At 36.7% G+C, this 15,103-nt stretch overlaps 1 protein-coding gene across 6 annotated transcripts in view; it reads left to right on the forward strand.

Annotated features, from left to right (window-relative positions):
- The window catches only part of LOC105472647 (dual specificity tyrosine phosphorylation regulated kinase 1A), a 150,227-nt gene that overhangs the window by 118,121 nt on the left and 17,003 nt on the right, over window positions 1–15,103 (forward strand). For all 6 annotated transcript variants that reach the window (XM_011726075.2, XM_011726077.3, XM_011726074.3 and 3 more), the window contains 4 exons: window positions 3,860–4,007; window positions 7,560–7,846; window positions 10,378–10,524; window positions 12,820–12,960. In XM_011726075.2, the coding sequence (XP_011724377.1) occupies window positions 3,860–4,007; window positions 7,560–7,846; window positions 10,378–10,524; window positions 12,820–12,960 (723 nt within the window). The remainder of the gene's footprint in view (window positions 1–3,859; window positions 4,008–7,559; window positions 7,847–10,377; window positions 10,525–12,819; window positions 12,961–15,103) is intronic.

Raw genomic sequence — 15,103 nt, forward strand, 5'->3', positions numbered from 1 at the left:
CAGGGTTTCACCATGTTGACCAGGCTGGCCTCAAACTCCTGACCTCAGGTAATCCACTTGCCTTGGCCTCCCAAAGTGCTGGGATATCAGGCGTGAGCCACATGCCTAGCCTTCTTGTACTTTTAAAAAGATTTTTTCGGGTCAGGTGTGGTGACTCACACCTGTAATCCCAGTACTTTGGGAAGCTGAAGCAGAAGGATCACCTGAGCCTAGGAGTTCCAGACCAGCCTGGACAATATAGCGAGACCTTGTCTCTATTTATTTAAAAAAAAAAAAAAAAAAAGTTGGGGGATCTCTGGCTGTGATCCCCCAGCTGTTCCCAGTTGTAAGTCCTTCTATCACATTGAGTCACAGAACTCTGTTTTGTTTGAGGTGTGATTTGCTGATAGTCCCAGTCTCTTCTGCCTTGCAACCCTTGTGGAACGAGATGGTTATTAACCTGCAGTCCAAATACATCTTCTGATTTTTTTCAGTGATGAGGATAGAATGGGAATCAAAATGACTTTTCCTGAATTGCCTTTTGTTGTTGTTGTTGTTGTTGTTTTTCTTAAACTATGGAACCTGCATGTGCTTACTTCTCTGTTCCTGCCCTGAGAGAAAGCAAAATATATGCTCCTTTTTAACCTGTGAGGAAAAAGTCATCATGATTAAAACAGAAAATGTACTGTATATCATTAGCAGCCACAGGTCTAAATCCAGAAAAATAAACGTGTAAGCAAATATGAACCTTTTTTGTTAGACCTGTGTCACTCCAGTGTGGCCCTATCAGTCCCTGATGTCACGTGTATATGTCTTCTTCCCATGATTTGAAAGAATTCTGGTAACTACACATAATCCAGGGACTTTTTCCTTGAATTATAACCTCTTTTTCTTCTGAGGGGTTTTTCAGTGGTTTGGGAGTCCTCTTTTTTTTTTTTTTTTTTTTTTTTTTTTTGAGACAGGGTCTCACTATATCACCCTGGCAGAAGCACAGTGGAGTAGTGATCATGGTTCACTGCCTCGACCTCCTGGGCTCAAGTGATCCTCCTACTTCAGCCTCTAGAGTAGCTGGGACTACAGGCACGTGCCACCATGCCTGGTTAATTTGTTGTTTTTTGTGGAGGTGGGATCTCACTCTGTTGCCCAGGCTGGTCTTGAACTCATGGGCTCAAGCAGTCCTCCCATCTCAGCTTCCCACAGTGCTGGGATTATAGGCCTGAGCCACCACACATGGCCTGGGAGTCCCTCTTGATTAAGGTATTCCTGTTTGTCAGTACGAAGCAGCTTCTCTGTCAGTCTCTTAAGGAAAGGCATTTGTCAGGCCCGGTCCTTAACTAATGGTGTGAACACCCTCTACTGGTTCCCAACCCGGCTACACAGCAGGAGGGAAGCAGTGGGCCAGCAAACGTTACCGCCTGAGCTCCGCCCTCTGAGATCAGCAGCGTTAGATTCTCAATGGAGCTCAAACCCTATTGTGAACTGTGCATGCGAGTGATCTACATTGCATACTCCTTATGAAAATCTAATGCCTAATGATCTGAGGTGGAACAGTTTGATCACCAGACCATCCACCTCACCCCTACCCTGGCCATGAAAAAATTGTTTTCCACAAAACTGGTCCCTGATGCCCATAAGGTTGTGGACTGCTGCTCTAGACCTAGACATTGCTACCTCCGCCATGACAACTTCACTAACATTTGGGCAGTTGCACTTAAGAGGTCACTTTTTTATTTTTTATTTTTTATTTTTTGAGATGGAGTTTTGCTTTTGTCGCCCAGGCTGGAGTGTAATGGTGCGATCTTGGCTCACTGCAACCTCCGCCTTCTGGGTTCAAGTGATTCTCCTGCCTCAGCCTCTTGTGTAGCTGGAATTGCAGGTGCCCCCTACCACGCCTGGCTAATTTTTGTATTTTTAGTAGAGATGGGATTTCACCAGTGTTGGCCAGGCCGGTCTCGAACTCCCGACCTCAGGTGATCCATCCGCCTTGGCCTCCCAAAGTGTTGGGATTACAGGCATGAGCCATTGCACTGGGCCTAATAGGTTACTTTCTAACTTTCCTGAACATCTACCATGCAAATTGTGGCCATACAGGCTGCTCTCTAAGCTGATTTGCCCCTGATGATTCAGTCTTTGTGCTCATAGTTACGTTTTTCTTCTCCCCTTCACCTTAGTTTTTCTCACACTCAGATTCCACAGAAGAAGTGAGCACAGAACTCTGTGATGACAGAGGCCCGTTTGACATTGAACTCCTTTTTCCCAGGGCAGACTGATACTGCCCAAACTCTTGGGCTGAGGAGTTGTGCAGTGTCCACGTTGAAGTTCAGGTCCTGTCCCTCAGCAGAGTAATATCTTCTGTATAGACTTGGTCAGACTTTCTCCACGTTCTGTGTCAGGTTATTGTCAAATAAGGGATATCTCCATTTCCGTAGCCAATACTTATCAATCCTGATTGCGTATTTAAATTTCTTGGGGAGCTTACCTGAAAAATTACTGATGTCTGGGCTCTAGACCAGTTAAATTCTCTAGTCATTGATGTAAAAGAAAAAAAACAAGAACACCTTATTGAATTTGTAATTCATGGTCAAAAACTGTCAGTTAACCCGTTAACTGTTTGGCAAGTCAGTAGATCCTCAGGCCCCCATGAGTGTCCTTTGTCATGCAGCTCATCAGGATCTGGGCACTGAACTGCAACTCTTAGTGCAGTCAGAACATCCAGTGAAACAGAAGCATATCAGAACCACTTAGCCACATGTTTACAAGGGTAGCCTCTGTTATAAAAGACCACAGATAGTGTCTTTTAGAATTAAGTGAAACCGGATATTAGTGCATTTTTTATTCCAAGTTTGATTTCGGTTGAGCCACTCAGAATCTGTCACAGTAGATTTAGCCTTGACTGATGAAGATCTGAGAACATACGTTCCATCCTCTGCCTGACCTTATGATTTCATCCTACACCTTGGAATCATTTGGAGTTTCTTCCCCATCCCCAGACTTTTTGAATGTGCTAGAAAATGTATCTAAAAGAATTACTTTTTCAGACAATGTATAATATAAATGTAACTTCTATTTTATTAGTTGTAATGATTGTCACTGGTTAATAAGAGGTAATGTTTTCTTTTACTTATATATTGATTTTGTAATGTTTATGTAACTCTTTTATAGTAGTATGTACCTCATTTTAGATGAGTCACATTTCAGGTGAGAGGCACGCATGGTGATGTGTGCTCATGAACTCTGTGGTTTCCTTAGCAGTGATTCTCATTTTAAAACTATCATAATCCCCCAATTACAGCATTTGTTGCATTGTGGAATTTTACTGGTAATTTGTGTTTGATTTTTTTTTTTATGTCGAAACTGATTTTTCTTTTATATACTTATGTTTTTATGTATGAAAATCTAATTGAAAGTTAGAAAGTTATCTGAAGCCTTCTGCAGATAAACTTTAAAATATTTCATACGTATTCTTAGGGTTCAGGTTTCTCTCATTAAAAGAATAGTTTGGTGAGTTAAACACTATAAAACTATAGTGTTATTTAGTAAGAACGATAAAACCTAAGCAGTTGTCAAGATTCATAATTTATTTCTGAAGGAGGAAAATAGTTAATCTAATTTTATTAAGAAAATTATGTTTTGTGGATATTTAGAAATACTGTACAAATGCAAAAAAATTCAATTTAAAAGATTGATTTAAAGTTACTGTGTGATAAATGCATATATATCGAATAGAAATAGACAGGATCTCTTCTACTTAGGGAGGTCAGAAAAATGATAATTATAAAAATGTATAATTGAGAATTAGGTAAATGTTATAATTAAGGTGAATTATAAATATTGTGAAATTGTTGCAATTAATGAAATAGAGAATCATCTTCTCTTTTAGGTTGTAAAGGCATATGATCGTGTGGAGCAAGAATGGGTTGCCATTAAAATAATAAAGAACAAGAAGGCTTTTCTGAATCAAGCACAGATAGAAGTGCGACTTCTTGAGCTCATGAACAAACATGACACTGAAATGAAATACTACATAGGTAAACAAACAGGCAAACAGTGCAGTGTGCCCCAACCCAGACCAAAACATTGAGTTAATGGTTCTTTTTTATCAAAATATTTTGATTTTATTTTAAAGTGGTTGATTAAAAATTTTTTTTCTGTTGGACAGGAAGATTTATATAAGTGGCTTGATCTGGTAGTAATAGTCTAAGTCTTGGGGAATGTGCCTTCCAGGTAGCGTACCATGTAGAAGAAAATGAGAGTAGTGTGTGTTTTTTTATTTGCAGCTTACTGGTACCATTTGTTTGCTAATGATGTATATTTATCCATAAGGTCATCTTTCCAGTAACTTTAACCATTTCTAATCTAGCTCAGAAGCTAGTTGTGAGCTAGTATGTTGTTAGTGGTTGCGGAACCATTTTTGGGGCATCTGCAGCAAGATCTCAGGCTCCTCTCCAGTCTCCTCATCAGCTTGGCGGCATTAGAAGCTATTAGACTTACGACTACAGAGAAGAGATAATAGCCACTGCTTATTGAATTTCCACCACATTCCTTATGCTTTCCTTCCATCATCTGTAATAATGTATAGCAGTCTTTTAAGGAAGATGGTAGACTCCTTAAATTACAGGTGGTTTGTATAAGAAGCCGCATACCCAGGGTCATAGGGCTCTGCAGCTAGGATCGGAAACTACAGTACTTCTGCCTCACTCCAAAGTCTGTTTGTTTCATTCTCGCATAGTCTTCCTTCTGAAAACAGAAACAGGAGACAGAAGAATTATGAAAATACTGAAGTCTAGGGCCAGTTGATACATGGACAAGACATCTTCTAATATACATTCTTTCATAGTTTTTTAAATCAAATCTAGTATGTCAGTGATTGTAAGACACCATCATTTCATGTACCATCAAGGAAAAACCTGTTAAGTATTCATATAAGATGCCATCAAAGATACAGACCTTAAGATCAGCACAGATCCATAGTCACTTGTGTTCAGAAATGCTGACCTTACTTGATACACGTAAGGCTGAGTTTTATTTAACAGATTCTTTTAAGAAAACATTATGGTTCTTTGGTCCCCCCTTAAAAAGGTAGAAACAAATAATGGATGTTTAAAAAGGGAAAGCTTCAGATTGTTTAGATTAGATTTTGTTTGTGAAATACCTCTCATTCCTCATTGTTAAAATATAAAATGAGTTTGTATTAATTTTTCTTAGTTTATGGATACTGATATAATTCATAATAATACCATTCTTACCTTAAAATCTTTCTTGTCACACTCAATGAAACTTTGCTGTTCACTGTCAGTTACAACTTACATGAGGTGACCCATTTTCATTCAAAGGTTTTAGAAGCACATCAAGGACATTCTAAGGATGATTGACTTACACAGTGATTTCTAAACATGCCTCCTGCCTTCTCCTCATGCTTGAGTATTTGCTTATGGAGCAGAAAAAATATTGATAGCATTACTGTAACATTTTAATTCTGCTTTATTTTAAAAAGACATAGCTGGCATATAGTTAAATACTCAAAAAATATTAGCTACTCAGTTACGTATAATGCTAGTATTTTGTTTTGAATAAAGTGACATTAATGATCATTTTATTAATTGTATTAGTTATTGCAGATACTCTTTGGATGAGTTTTTAAATTCTTATTTTAGAAGATGGTGAATGCATAATGTCTCAAGAAACTGAGATTCTGTTTGGAAAACAAAAGCACTTTAGACGAGTTCATGTCAATTGAATTGATACCTTAAACTTAAGGTATCTGAAAGTTGTATTTTGTGATGTAATTTAATTTAAAAAGATTGATGAGTGTGATTTATTCTGATGAGTTTTATCATCTTGTCTTTGAACTTTCAAAAACATCTACTACTTTACCATGTAGCCAAATTTCTTATCTGGATTATTTGGTACCTGCCATGGTCTAGTTAAAATTCAGTTTAAGTCTACAACAAAGTCTTGCCAAGCCCTCCATTCTCCCCAAAATTCAGTTAAAAAGACTGAGCAGATATGCTTGTTTGATTTTTCTTTGACAATGTCAGCACATTGTAGATACTAAGTAAATGAATAAAGAATTGTGAGGTCAGGTGAAACTGAGTAGGTTGATCTTTCATTGGACGAACATTCTAATCACAGAGCTTCTTAAAGGAATTTTTATAATCACATTAGAATTCTGACGCAGTTACTTTTTGCATTCATTTTGTGGCTCCTGCTTAACCAGGAGATTAAAAGCTACACATGGACCATGATTGTGAGCATGTATCATGGAACTACATTTTTAGTTTTAAACCTATAAACTGAAGTGACTAAGAACAGATATTTTACATTCTTAGGTAACGTTTAAGGATTCCTTTGTTGTTTTTAGTATCGAGTTGTGCTGTAGACTCCTCTATAGCCATGTAGTTATTTTTATTGTGTTACTTATTCTAACTTTAGATCACCTATATCATGAAAGATCTAAAAGCAGTATTGATGGCCACTGCTTTGAGGCAGGCAGCCCAGGACTACTCCCAGGAAAACACAATGTATCCACAGTTCTTAGTTATCAGACATTGATTACTCTCCAGTTTATTCCAGATAGATCTGTAGAGAAACCTCTCATTTTGTAATAGTGTAAAAGAAAATGAAAGTAACCTTGACAGATGGGTAGTTTATGTCATTGCAGTTGTGTCACAGGTGCTCAGTTTGGTGTATGTAAGACTCTTAACAGGGAGGGACAGCACTTTATCGAATAACCTCATCTGATGTGAAGTCAGTGTTAACACTTAAAGCACAATCTTTGAAGCAATTTAGTGAGTATTCAGCCTTTTTAGAGGGTCAACAGTGATAGCGACCTATGTGTTCTATGCTGTTGCCCCACTTACAAGCCTCCTTATCATCTCTTCTTGGAGCTGAGCTTTATTTTGAAGTTTTCCAAACCTTCAGTCTCACACACGAGTTGTCATTTACTAATTTGATAAACACAGTTAAGTCCTCCAATACTTTTACCAAAGCATGATTTTCAAACATTTATTGTATTTGCCTAAAGGGTAAAAAAAAAAAAAAAAAAAAAAAAGCCATCATTGAAAATTGTGACAGAAAATTACCAGTGAAATGTAAAGTTCTGCAGCGCAGATAAATTTCAAAGCCTACACAGAGGGCTGCCAAGTACAGCATTGTCAAAAACCAGAGATCCCAGTAGGTGGAGCTTAGACATAGGAAGTTGTGAGGTAGGGCTCTCAGGAAGTAAAAAGTGCTTTCATTTATAAATGAAGATAAAAATTGCTGAAATATTCTTACTACTGTTTGTCCATTTGCTGCTTGTGTTTTCAGATCTGACTTTTAAAGAAACAAGGCATTTTGGTAGTACTGCTTACCTTATATCACTTATTGACAAACGCTGTACCTGTTTAATTCAGCAGAAGAGCAACTTAGATATTCTTAACTGATTAAAAACTGCTGTTACTACAAAATGCTGATCTCCAAACTTTAACTGAACTCTGCATTTGATGTTGTAATAATGTTATAGATCATTTGAGAGTGCATGTGTTTGTTACTCTCATTTATTGGTATATGTAATTTAAAATGAAACTTTTCTCTTTCAGTGCATTTGAAACGTCACTTTATGTTTCGGAACCATCTCTGTTTAGTTTTTGAAATGCTCTCCTACAACCTCTATGACTTGCTGAGAAACACCAATTTCCGAGGGGTCTCTTTGAACCTCACACGAAAGTTTGCACAACAGATGTGCACTGCACTGCTTTTCCTTGCGACTCCAGAACTTAGTATCATTCACTGTGATCTAAAACCTGAAAATATCCTTCTTTGTAACCCCAAACGCAGTGCAATCAAGATCGTTGACTTTGGCAGTTCTTGTCAGTTGGGGCAGAGGGTAAGTATTATTTCAGCATTTGTGAATTAAATAGGAATTAAATAGAAGTAGGACAGCGTAGGTGTTAGGTTGGCACAAAAGTAATTGCGGTTTTTGCCATTGCAGTTGCCATTTTTGCAATGGAAAAATCACAATTTCTTTTGCGCCAACCTAATATTCGAAATGTTACTAAGGTGTATACCATTTAGAGGCAATTACTGGATGGTTATTTAGCTTTAAAATGTAGCACTTACTTAACGTGTGGATATCTGTTTTGGGGAAATACCTTTTAAAATGCAAATAGCAATACTTTGAGTCAAAAGACATTAATTTTTTGAAATGGGTATATTTAAAATTGTATGTATGCTAAAAGATTAAGGGAGAGAATAGGAGATGGAATGATTAAATATTAGGGGATTTGTAACTGTATTTCTCAAGTAAAGGTTTTAGTATAAATTTTGGGACTTTTCAGTACTAGAACATTGAATCTTTGCTGTAAAATTCTTCTCTGAAGATGGATCAAGATAAATCATTTTTCTAAAAAACTGATGGTTCAGAAAAATGCAGGTAATTTTGCCTTAGTCATGGTACTAAAGTATAGACGTACTTGTTTTGATAGATGTTTGTCTTCTTTTCCCCACTCTTATTTAAAATTTACTTAAGTTCTGACACATACCCAAGCTGGTTTTTTTGAGACTGCTAAAAACAGATGTGTTCGTAGTGCTGAAAAGTTTCGCTGATTTAGGAAAGCAATTTTTTCCTGTCATTCTTCCGGCATTATGAAAACTACTCTAACGGCATTGTTTTATATGTAAAATAGAAGTTACAGGGGTCTCCTCTTGAAAGGAATTAGTGTCACCATTTGATAATATTTTACTCATTTTTAACACCATTCTTTTTGCTTTTAAGTATTGAAACTATATTTCTTCTGTTTTAAAGAAACCCAACTAACATACAGATGTTAATTTTTCATACTGACTTTTCTGTTTCTTATTTTTCCAAATTAGTGAAATTTTCTGTCCTGTCCACTTTTGTCCAGGCTTTAACTATAACAGATTAATCATAAGGATTTATAGCCAGTTAATAGGACTGTCTTTTTGTTATTTTCTGCAACTTCTCTTATGGCAGTGATGCTATCGAGTGTTGAAGTAATTTTTAAAAATTGGAGTAGGGACCAAAGTTTGCAGTTTTAGATGCCTTCAAAAAATCAAGAGATGCTCGTAGTTTATATGGGATAGAGTGTATTGTGAATGAAAAATACATGCCCATCTTGAAGAGTAATTTGAATAGATTATAGAGTTGGGAAGTTTTTCCCCTATTTAAGCCAAATTATATATTTTGTCCTAATATTAAACATTATTATTTCTGTCTAGCCAAAATAAGCCAATTATCCCTATAATAAGTTTTTAATTATTCAAGTTCATTGGCATCACACGGGAAGTTATTTCTAAAATAGACCTGCCATGTCCCTGCCCCTAGATCTACTGGATTAGAATCAGAAGGTGGTAGGGCAAGTGTGTTTTGGGGAAAGCAACTGCTTTAAACAAATTAGATAGGGAGGTGACAAAGTTCCTGAGATAAGCTGTGAAATAAAAGTCTCAGGAGTGGTGAGTGTTTGGGCCTAGGGAATTAACAGTGGTATTGGCTTATAAAAACCTTGGAAATGCAGTACTTCTTCCCAGTTCTTTTAAATTAGACTTTCTTCTCATAGTTCCTTAAGGTTGGTTGACCTGTCTATGGAGGCCTGAGATTGTTCTTGAAGACTTGGCTGGAGGTTTCAGTGGGAATCGCAGAAAATTTCATGAGCTTTCTGGCTGCATGGTTTGGGTGTTAAGTTAGGAAATTTAATTAGGAGGATTTTCTTTCTTTCCCCCTTTTAATAAGTGAAACAAATTGGTCTTTGAAGAGATCCTCACATTACTTCATTGAAAATAGTCCATGTCAGGATTGTGTTTCTGTAAGAAGTCTTGGATGGAGGCAGAGAGAGAAGAGAGAAGAAGCTATTGATCAGAGACAGCTCTCAATTGAATCTTATGTGGTAGTGTTTCTGGGATTTATCTGTGAGACAGCAAGAGTACAAGTGTCTGAATTTTAAATTACATTATATTGAAGTTACTTGAATTTAACGCTGAGAAATACATTGTTTAGGTTAATTTAAATACAATTTAGTTGTTAAGATTGTGGTAAACTAAGTGCCAGCCATAGTAGGAAGAAATAATTATTAGGGAAATAAATTACTTTCAATAGTGTTTGTTTTTTTTTTCTAGTGAGGCATAATTGTTTTAAGAAATACCATGATGACTAGGTAGGATTAGACTAAATGAAAGGACTTGAATCTTTACGTATGACGCATTTCACAATCAGATTAACCAGTCCCTAGAAATGTTTAGTTCTTTAAGCCATATTCATAGTCTAATGTTGAAATTAGTCAGTGGAACCCTAATTCAGGAGTTAGCCAATTCTTTTCTGTTAATACCACGTCAATGTTTTTAATCCAGTGCTGACTGCAGTTTTGAGCAATTGAAGTAATACTGTTTTGAAATATATTTCAGATATACCAGTATATTCAGAGTCGCTTTTATCGGTCTCCAGAGGTGCTACTGGGAATGCCTTATGACCTTGCCATTGATATGTGGTCCCTCGGGTGTATTTTGGTTGAAATGCACACTGGAGAACCTCTGTTCAGTGGTGCCAATGAGGTAAATGATGTATTGCTGTACAAATTCTGTTTTCATAATTTCTTTTTGTCTTTCATCTGTGACAGTGTAATTTAAAAGTTGTGTTTAGGCAAAGATGTCTATTTAATCATTCAAATGGGAGGTCAGTTTGAATATACCTATTTTTTCATATTTGTCAGTTGTCATATAATGTAAAGTTTAGAATTATGAGATAGGAGTAGGATATTTTAATCTACTCATGAAGGAGAACAGTTAATTAGATTAGAAAGTGTTAAGTATTTTGGCATACATTTTACAGGTGTTAAATACAGTAACAAAGCTTAAAAGATGATAAGGAATGACGGCCTTCCTGCAGAGATACAAACATCACTCTAAATTTTGAGATTATGATTTGGAGTTGAAGAGGTAATGATCAGTAGGACTGATGGATACTCAGTCTGAATAATGTAGAGTAAACTAGATTATAGAATTGTCGGGCTACAGAGACTGTGTGCAATTCTGTATTCCACAGGTTTTCAGTCTGTGTTCTGGAATATTTTTGAAGGTCAGAGGCAGTGAATGGGAGGGCGGGGACAGGCCACACCTCCCTGCAGTCAGAGAAATCGGGCTTTCATTGTTTTAAAAACTATTCACCTCTGGGGTTTTGTTTGTTTGTTTTTTAAAAGAAAAATGGACCATTGCAGATCTTGATCAGTCTATTTATAAGTGAGAAGAGAAAGGCCAAAGGCATTAATGACTTGTACCGGATTATGCAGCTGTTAATAGGTGGTGTCAGAAACTTGTCTCTTCCATCCTTCCTTTTAATTTTTTTTTTTTTTTGAGATGGAGTCTTGCTCTGTTGCCCAGGCTGGAGTATAGTGGCACAATCTTGTCTCTCGAGTAACTGGAATTAACAGGCAGCGCCACCATGCCTGGCTAATTTTTGTATTTTTACTAGAAATGATGTTTCACCATGAGAGCAGCTCCTGCCCTGACCTGAAGTGGTCTGCCCGCTTCAGCCTCCCAAAGTGCTGAGATTACAGGTGTGAGCCACTTTGCCCAGCCCCTTTTAATTCATTTCAGCTTGAACTGGTGAGCTACTCTTTGATAGTAACTGCCATAGTTTGTTTTTGTTTTAGTATAAATCTTACTTTGTAAATTAGTATCTTTCTTGGGCTTAACCAATATTTGAAAAACTTTGCTATGTTACTCATTTTAAAGGCCGAGGTCCTTTGAGTAGCCCACAGATTCCTGCTCCCTTTGATGCCAGTTCTCTCACGACTACGTGGTCTCTCCTTCTTCCCTCACTCTGTGGTCCATCCACAGCTTTCTCTGTGGTCCGTTGAAAATGCCAGCCACAGGCCCATACTCAGCCCTTTGCATTTCTTCCTTCCTGTGCCTAAAATTCTCTTTCCGAGCTAGTCCCTTGCTGATGTTAGTGTTTGCTCTGATGTCACATTCTCGGTGAAACCATATACCCCACTTATGGTTGCAGTACCCCTTCTCATCCCATAGTTCTTAGCCAGCATCTGACATGTATTTAATTATTTATTGATAAGGCTGGGCGCAGTGGCTTACGCCTGTAGTCACAGCACTTTGGGAGGCTGAGGTGGGCAGATCACTTGTCAGGAATTCGAGACCAGCCCGGCCAACATGGTGAAACCCCGTCTCTACTAAAAATACAAAAATTAGCCTAGCTTGGTGTCGCATGCCTGAAATCCCAGTTACTTGGGAGGCTGAGGCAGGAGAATTGCGTGAACCTGGGAGGTGGAGGTTGCTGTGAGCTGAGATTGCGCCACTGCGCTTCAGCTTGGGTGATAGAGTGAGACTCCATCTAAAGAGAAAATTAGCCAGTCATGGTGGTGCATGCATGTAGTCCCAGCTACTCAGGAGGCTGAGGTGGGAAGATCACTTGAGCCCGGGAGGAGGTCAAGGCTGCAGTGAGCTGTGATTGCACCACTGCACTCCAGCCTGGGTGACAGAACGAGACCTTGTCTCAAAAATAAGTAAATTTAAAAAAATTTAAATAAAATTCCCCAAGAACGGAAACTTTAAAACTTCCTCTCATGTTTCCTTACTGTTCAACATTGTATCCATGGCTACCTGACATAATATGTTTGTTAATTGACTATCTTCCCTTCTGTGGGGTATTCCCTTCTGTGGGGTATCAAGGAAGGTAGGGCTTTTCTTGTGTTTGTTCATTGCTGTATGCTGGATATCTAGAGGAGTGCCTGACACATACGAGGTGTGCAGTTTATTTATGAATGAATGACTTGATGAGCAGGAGTAGATGTACAGTAGAAATGACAGGTTTTATTGTTTTTATTTTTAATACAGGTAGATCAGATGAATAAAATAGTGGAAGTTCTGGGTATTCCACCTGCTCATATTCTTGACCAAGCACCAAAAGCAAGAAAGTTCTTTGAGAAGTTGCCAGATGGCACTTGGAACTTAAAGAAGACCAAAGATGGAAAACGGGTAAAATAAGGATATATCTGTTTTGAGCCTTTATTAAATTTATCATACCTGTCTTTTTATAGCTCATTTTGCATTTACTTGAAATCAGTGTTTCAGTCAATGATTTTATTGATACCTTACATAGATATTTTGTTCAGAAGTTGAGTATAGTTTGACCTATCAGGTATGGACCAGTGTTTGATTAATGGTCAGAGTTATCTTTAAAACTTCATATTAAAAACTGTATGCCTGCATTTTGAGGCAGCTGATCACATCACCATACTTTGTTTCAACAGAAGAATTAGTAAGTTTGACCTTTGTTTTTCACAGCTTGGGCATGTAGTGAGTTAATACTGCAGCTGTGAACAGAAGTCACAATTGGTGTAAATGATTTTTTTTTGAGTTCAGTTGGTAAATTATGTCAGAAGATGATTTTTGGCTTAAGTAGTATGTGATTTTTTTTTTCTAAGGATATTAACTAACTAGATAGTCCTTTGATAGACTTCAGATTCCTAGCTCAATGACTTGGATAGCAAAAATTTCACATCTCCAAAATCTTTGAAAGTGAGGTTTTTAAAACATTAGGTTTGTTTTAGTAATTTTCTTTTATCTGAGGACTTTTTTAAAGATACCTAAATTATGTCAATTTAATAGAGTAAATGATGCCAATTTTGCATCTTGATTTTTTACTTTTGTTTTATAGATCTGTAAATAATCATATGTTTTGTAATTTAATTTGGTCATAGTATTGAATGAATGTAATTTATAAATATGTGATTGAATATGACCGCACCCCCCCACACACACATATGTACATACAGAAGTCACCTTGTGATTGAAGTTTTGCATTTATAACATTTTAAGAGTTTATTTTTGTTTCAGTTATTATTTTGCATTGTATTTTAGCGACACTGCCACCAGGTGTCATTTTCAGCAAACTGAAGGTGATGGTGGTTGATTGCCTTAATTCACTTCCACATAGCTGCGGAGTCATAACTTTTAATATCAGATTATTTTCTTTAGAATATTTAGAAGCACATATGTAATTGTATCTTTCAGAACTGATGTGTAAGTTATTGTGTTCTGCCATATTCACTAAAGCTGTAGGCAGTGCAGTTTCCAGCTGCTAAATTATGCCTATTCCCCATGAGGAAAGGATGGAAAATGCTATTGAGACCTCCTGGGTCCTTGTTTTTTCTTTATCCACATAGCTCATTAATCATGGCCTATTTTCCATATAACCAAAACTTAGCCTGGGAATCCTTACTAGCTTCACCAGCATTTAAAGGAGTTCCTACCAGTTTGAATTAGCATGGAGAGGAAATTAAATCTTTTTTATGTTGTCTCTCTCTGTGATACAGACTGCTGCTTTCTCCATTTCAGATTTATTTATTTATATTTTGCTTCTGCTATTTTTTCCTCAATAAAACATCCCATTCCATCTCTTAAATCTCTGCCTTACAAAAACCACAGTGACCTATCATTTCTTTCAAATTGATCTATAGGTATTATTTTTAGTTATTTGGGGTGGGGGCATTTCAGAAATGAGTAGATTGTCTTTTCCCTTTTAAAATTGGAAGTAGATAACATACATTTAATACATGTAAATTAAGTAGATTTTTATGAGATTTGTTTTAGTCACACTTAGCAATTAACTTAAGCAGCTTAATTTTTAAAAACATGAAATTATTTTGCTTTTAAGAGATAAATTTTGCAACAAAAAAATCAAATTCATTATCAAATTATTACATTACAAATGGTACACTAAGAATTTTGACCAGAGATACAAATAGATGTGCATGTACTTTCATTGGGTGTCTCTTTGTGGTTTGTTTACTGATTTTATTTTTACTTTTACTTTCTCATTTTACATTTCAAAAGCCCCATATTAGGGTTTTCCAATAATGAAATAAATACTATATATTTTTTTCTTGATGGAGGTGGAGAGTGAAGAAGACAATAAATGATGCTGTTTTTTGAAGTACAGTTTATATATTGTAAGATACACAGATTTTAAGTATTGAGTTTGTTTTCACCTTTATGTACAGCAATGCCCCCCATCTACACCAATATGAAAGACTTCTATCACCCCAAATCCTCTTGTGACCCTTTTCTGTTACCTCACTGCTTTCTGATTTCTGTCATCAAAGACTAGCTTTGCTTT

Source organism: Macaca nemestrina, chromosome 4 (genome assembly GCF_043159975.1).
Source record: "Macaca nemestrina isolate mMacNem1 chromosome 4, mMacNem.hap1, whole genome shotgun sequence".
In the NCBI taxonomy this organism is placed as follows: Eukaryota; Metazoa; Chordata; class Mammalia; order Primates; family Cercopithecidae; genus Macaca; species Macaca nemestrina.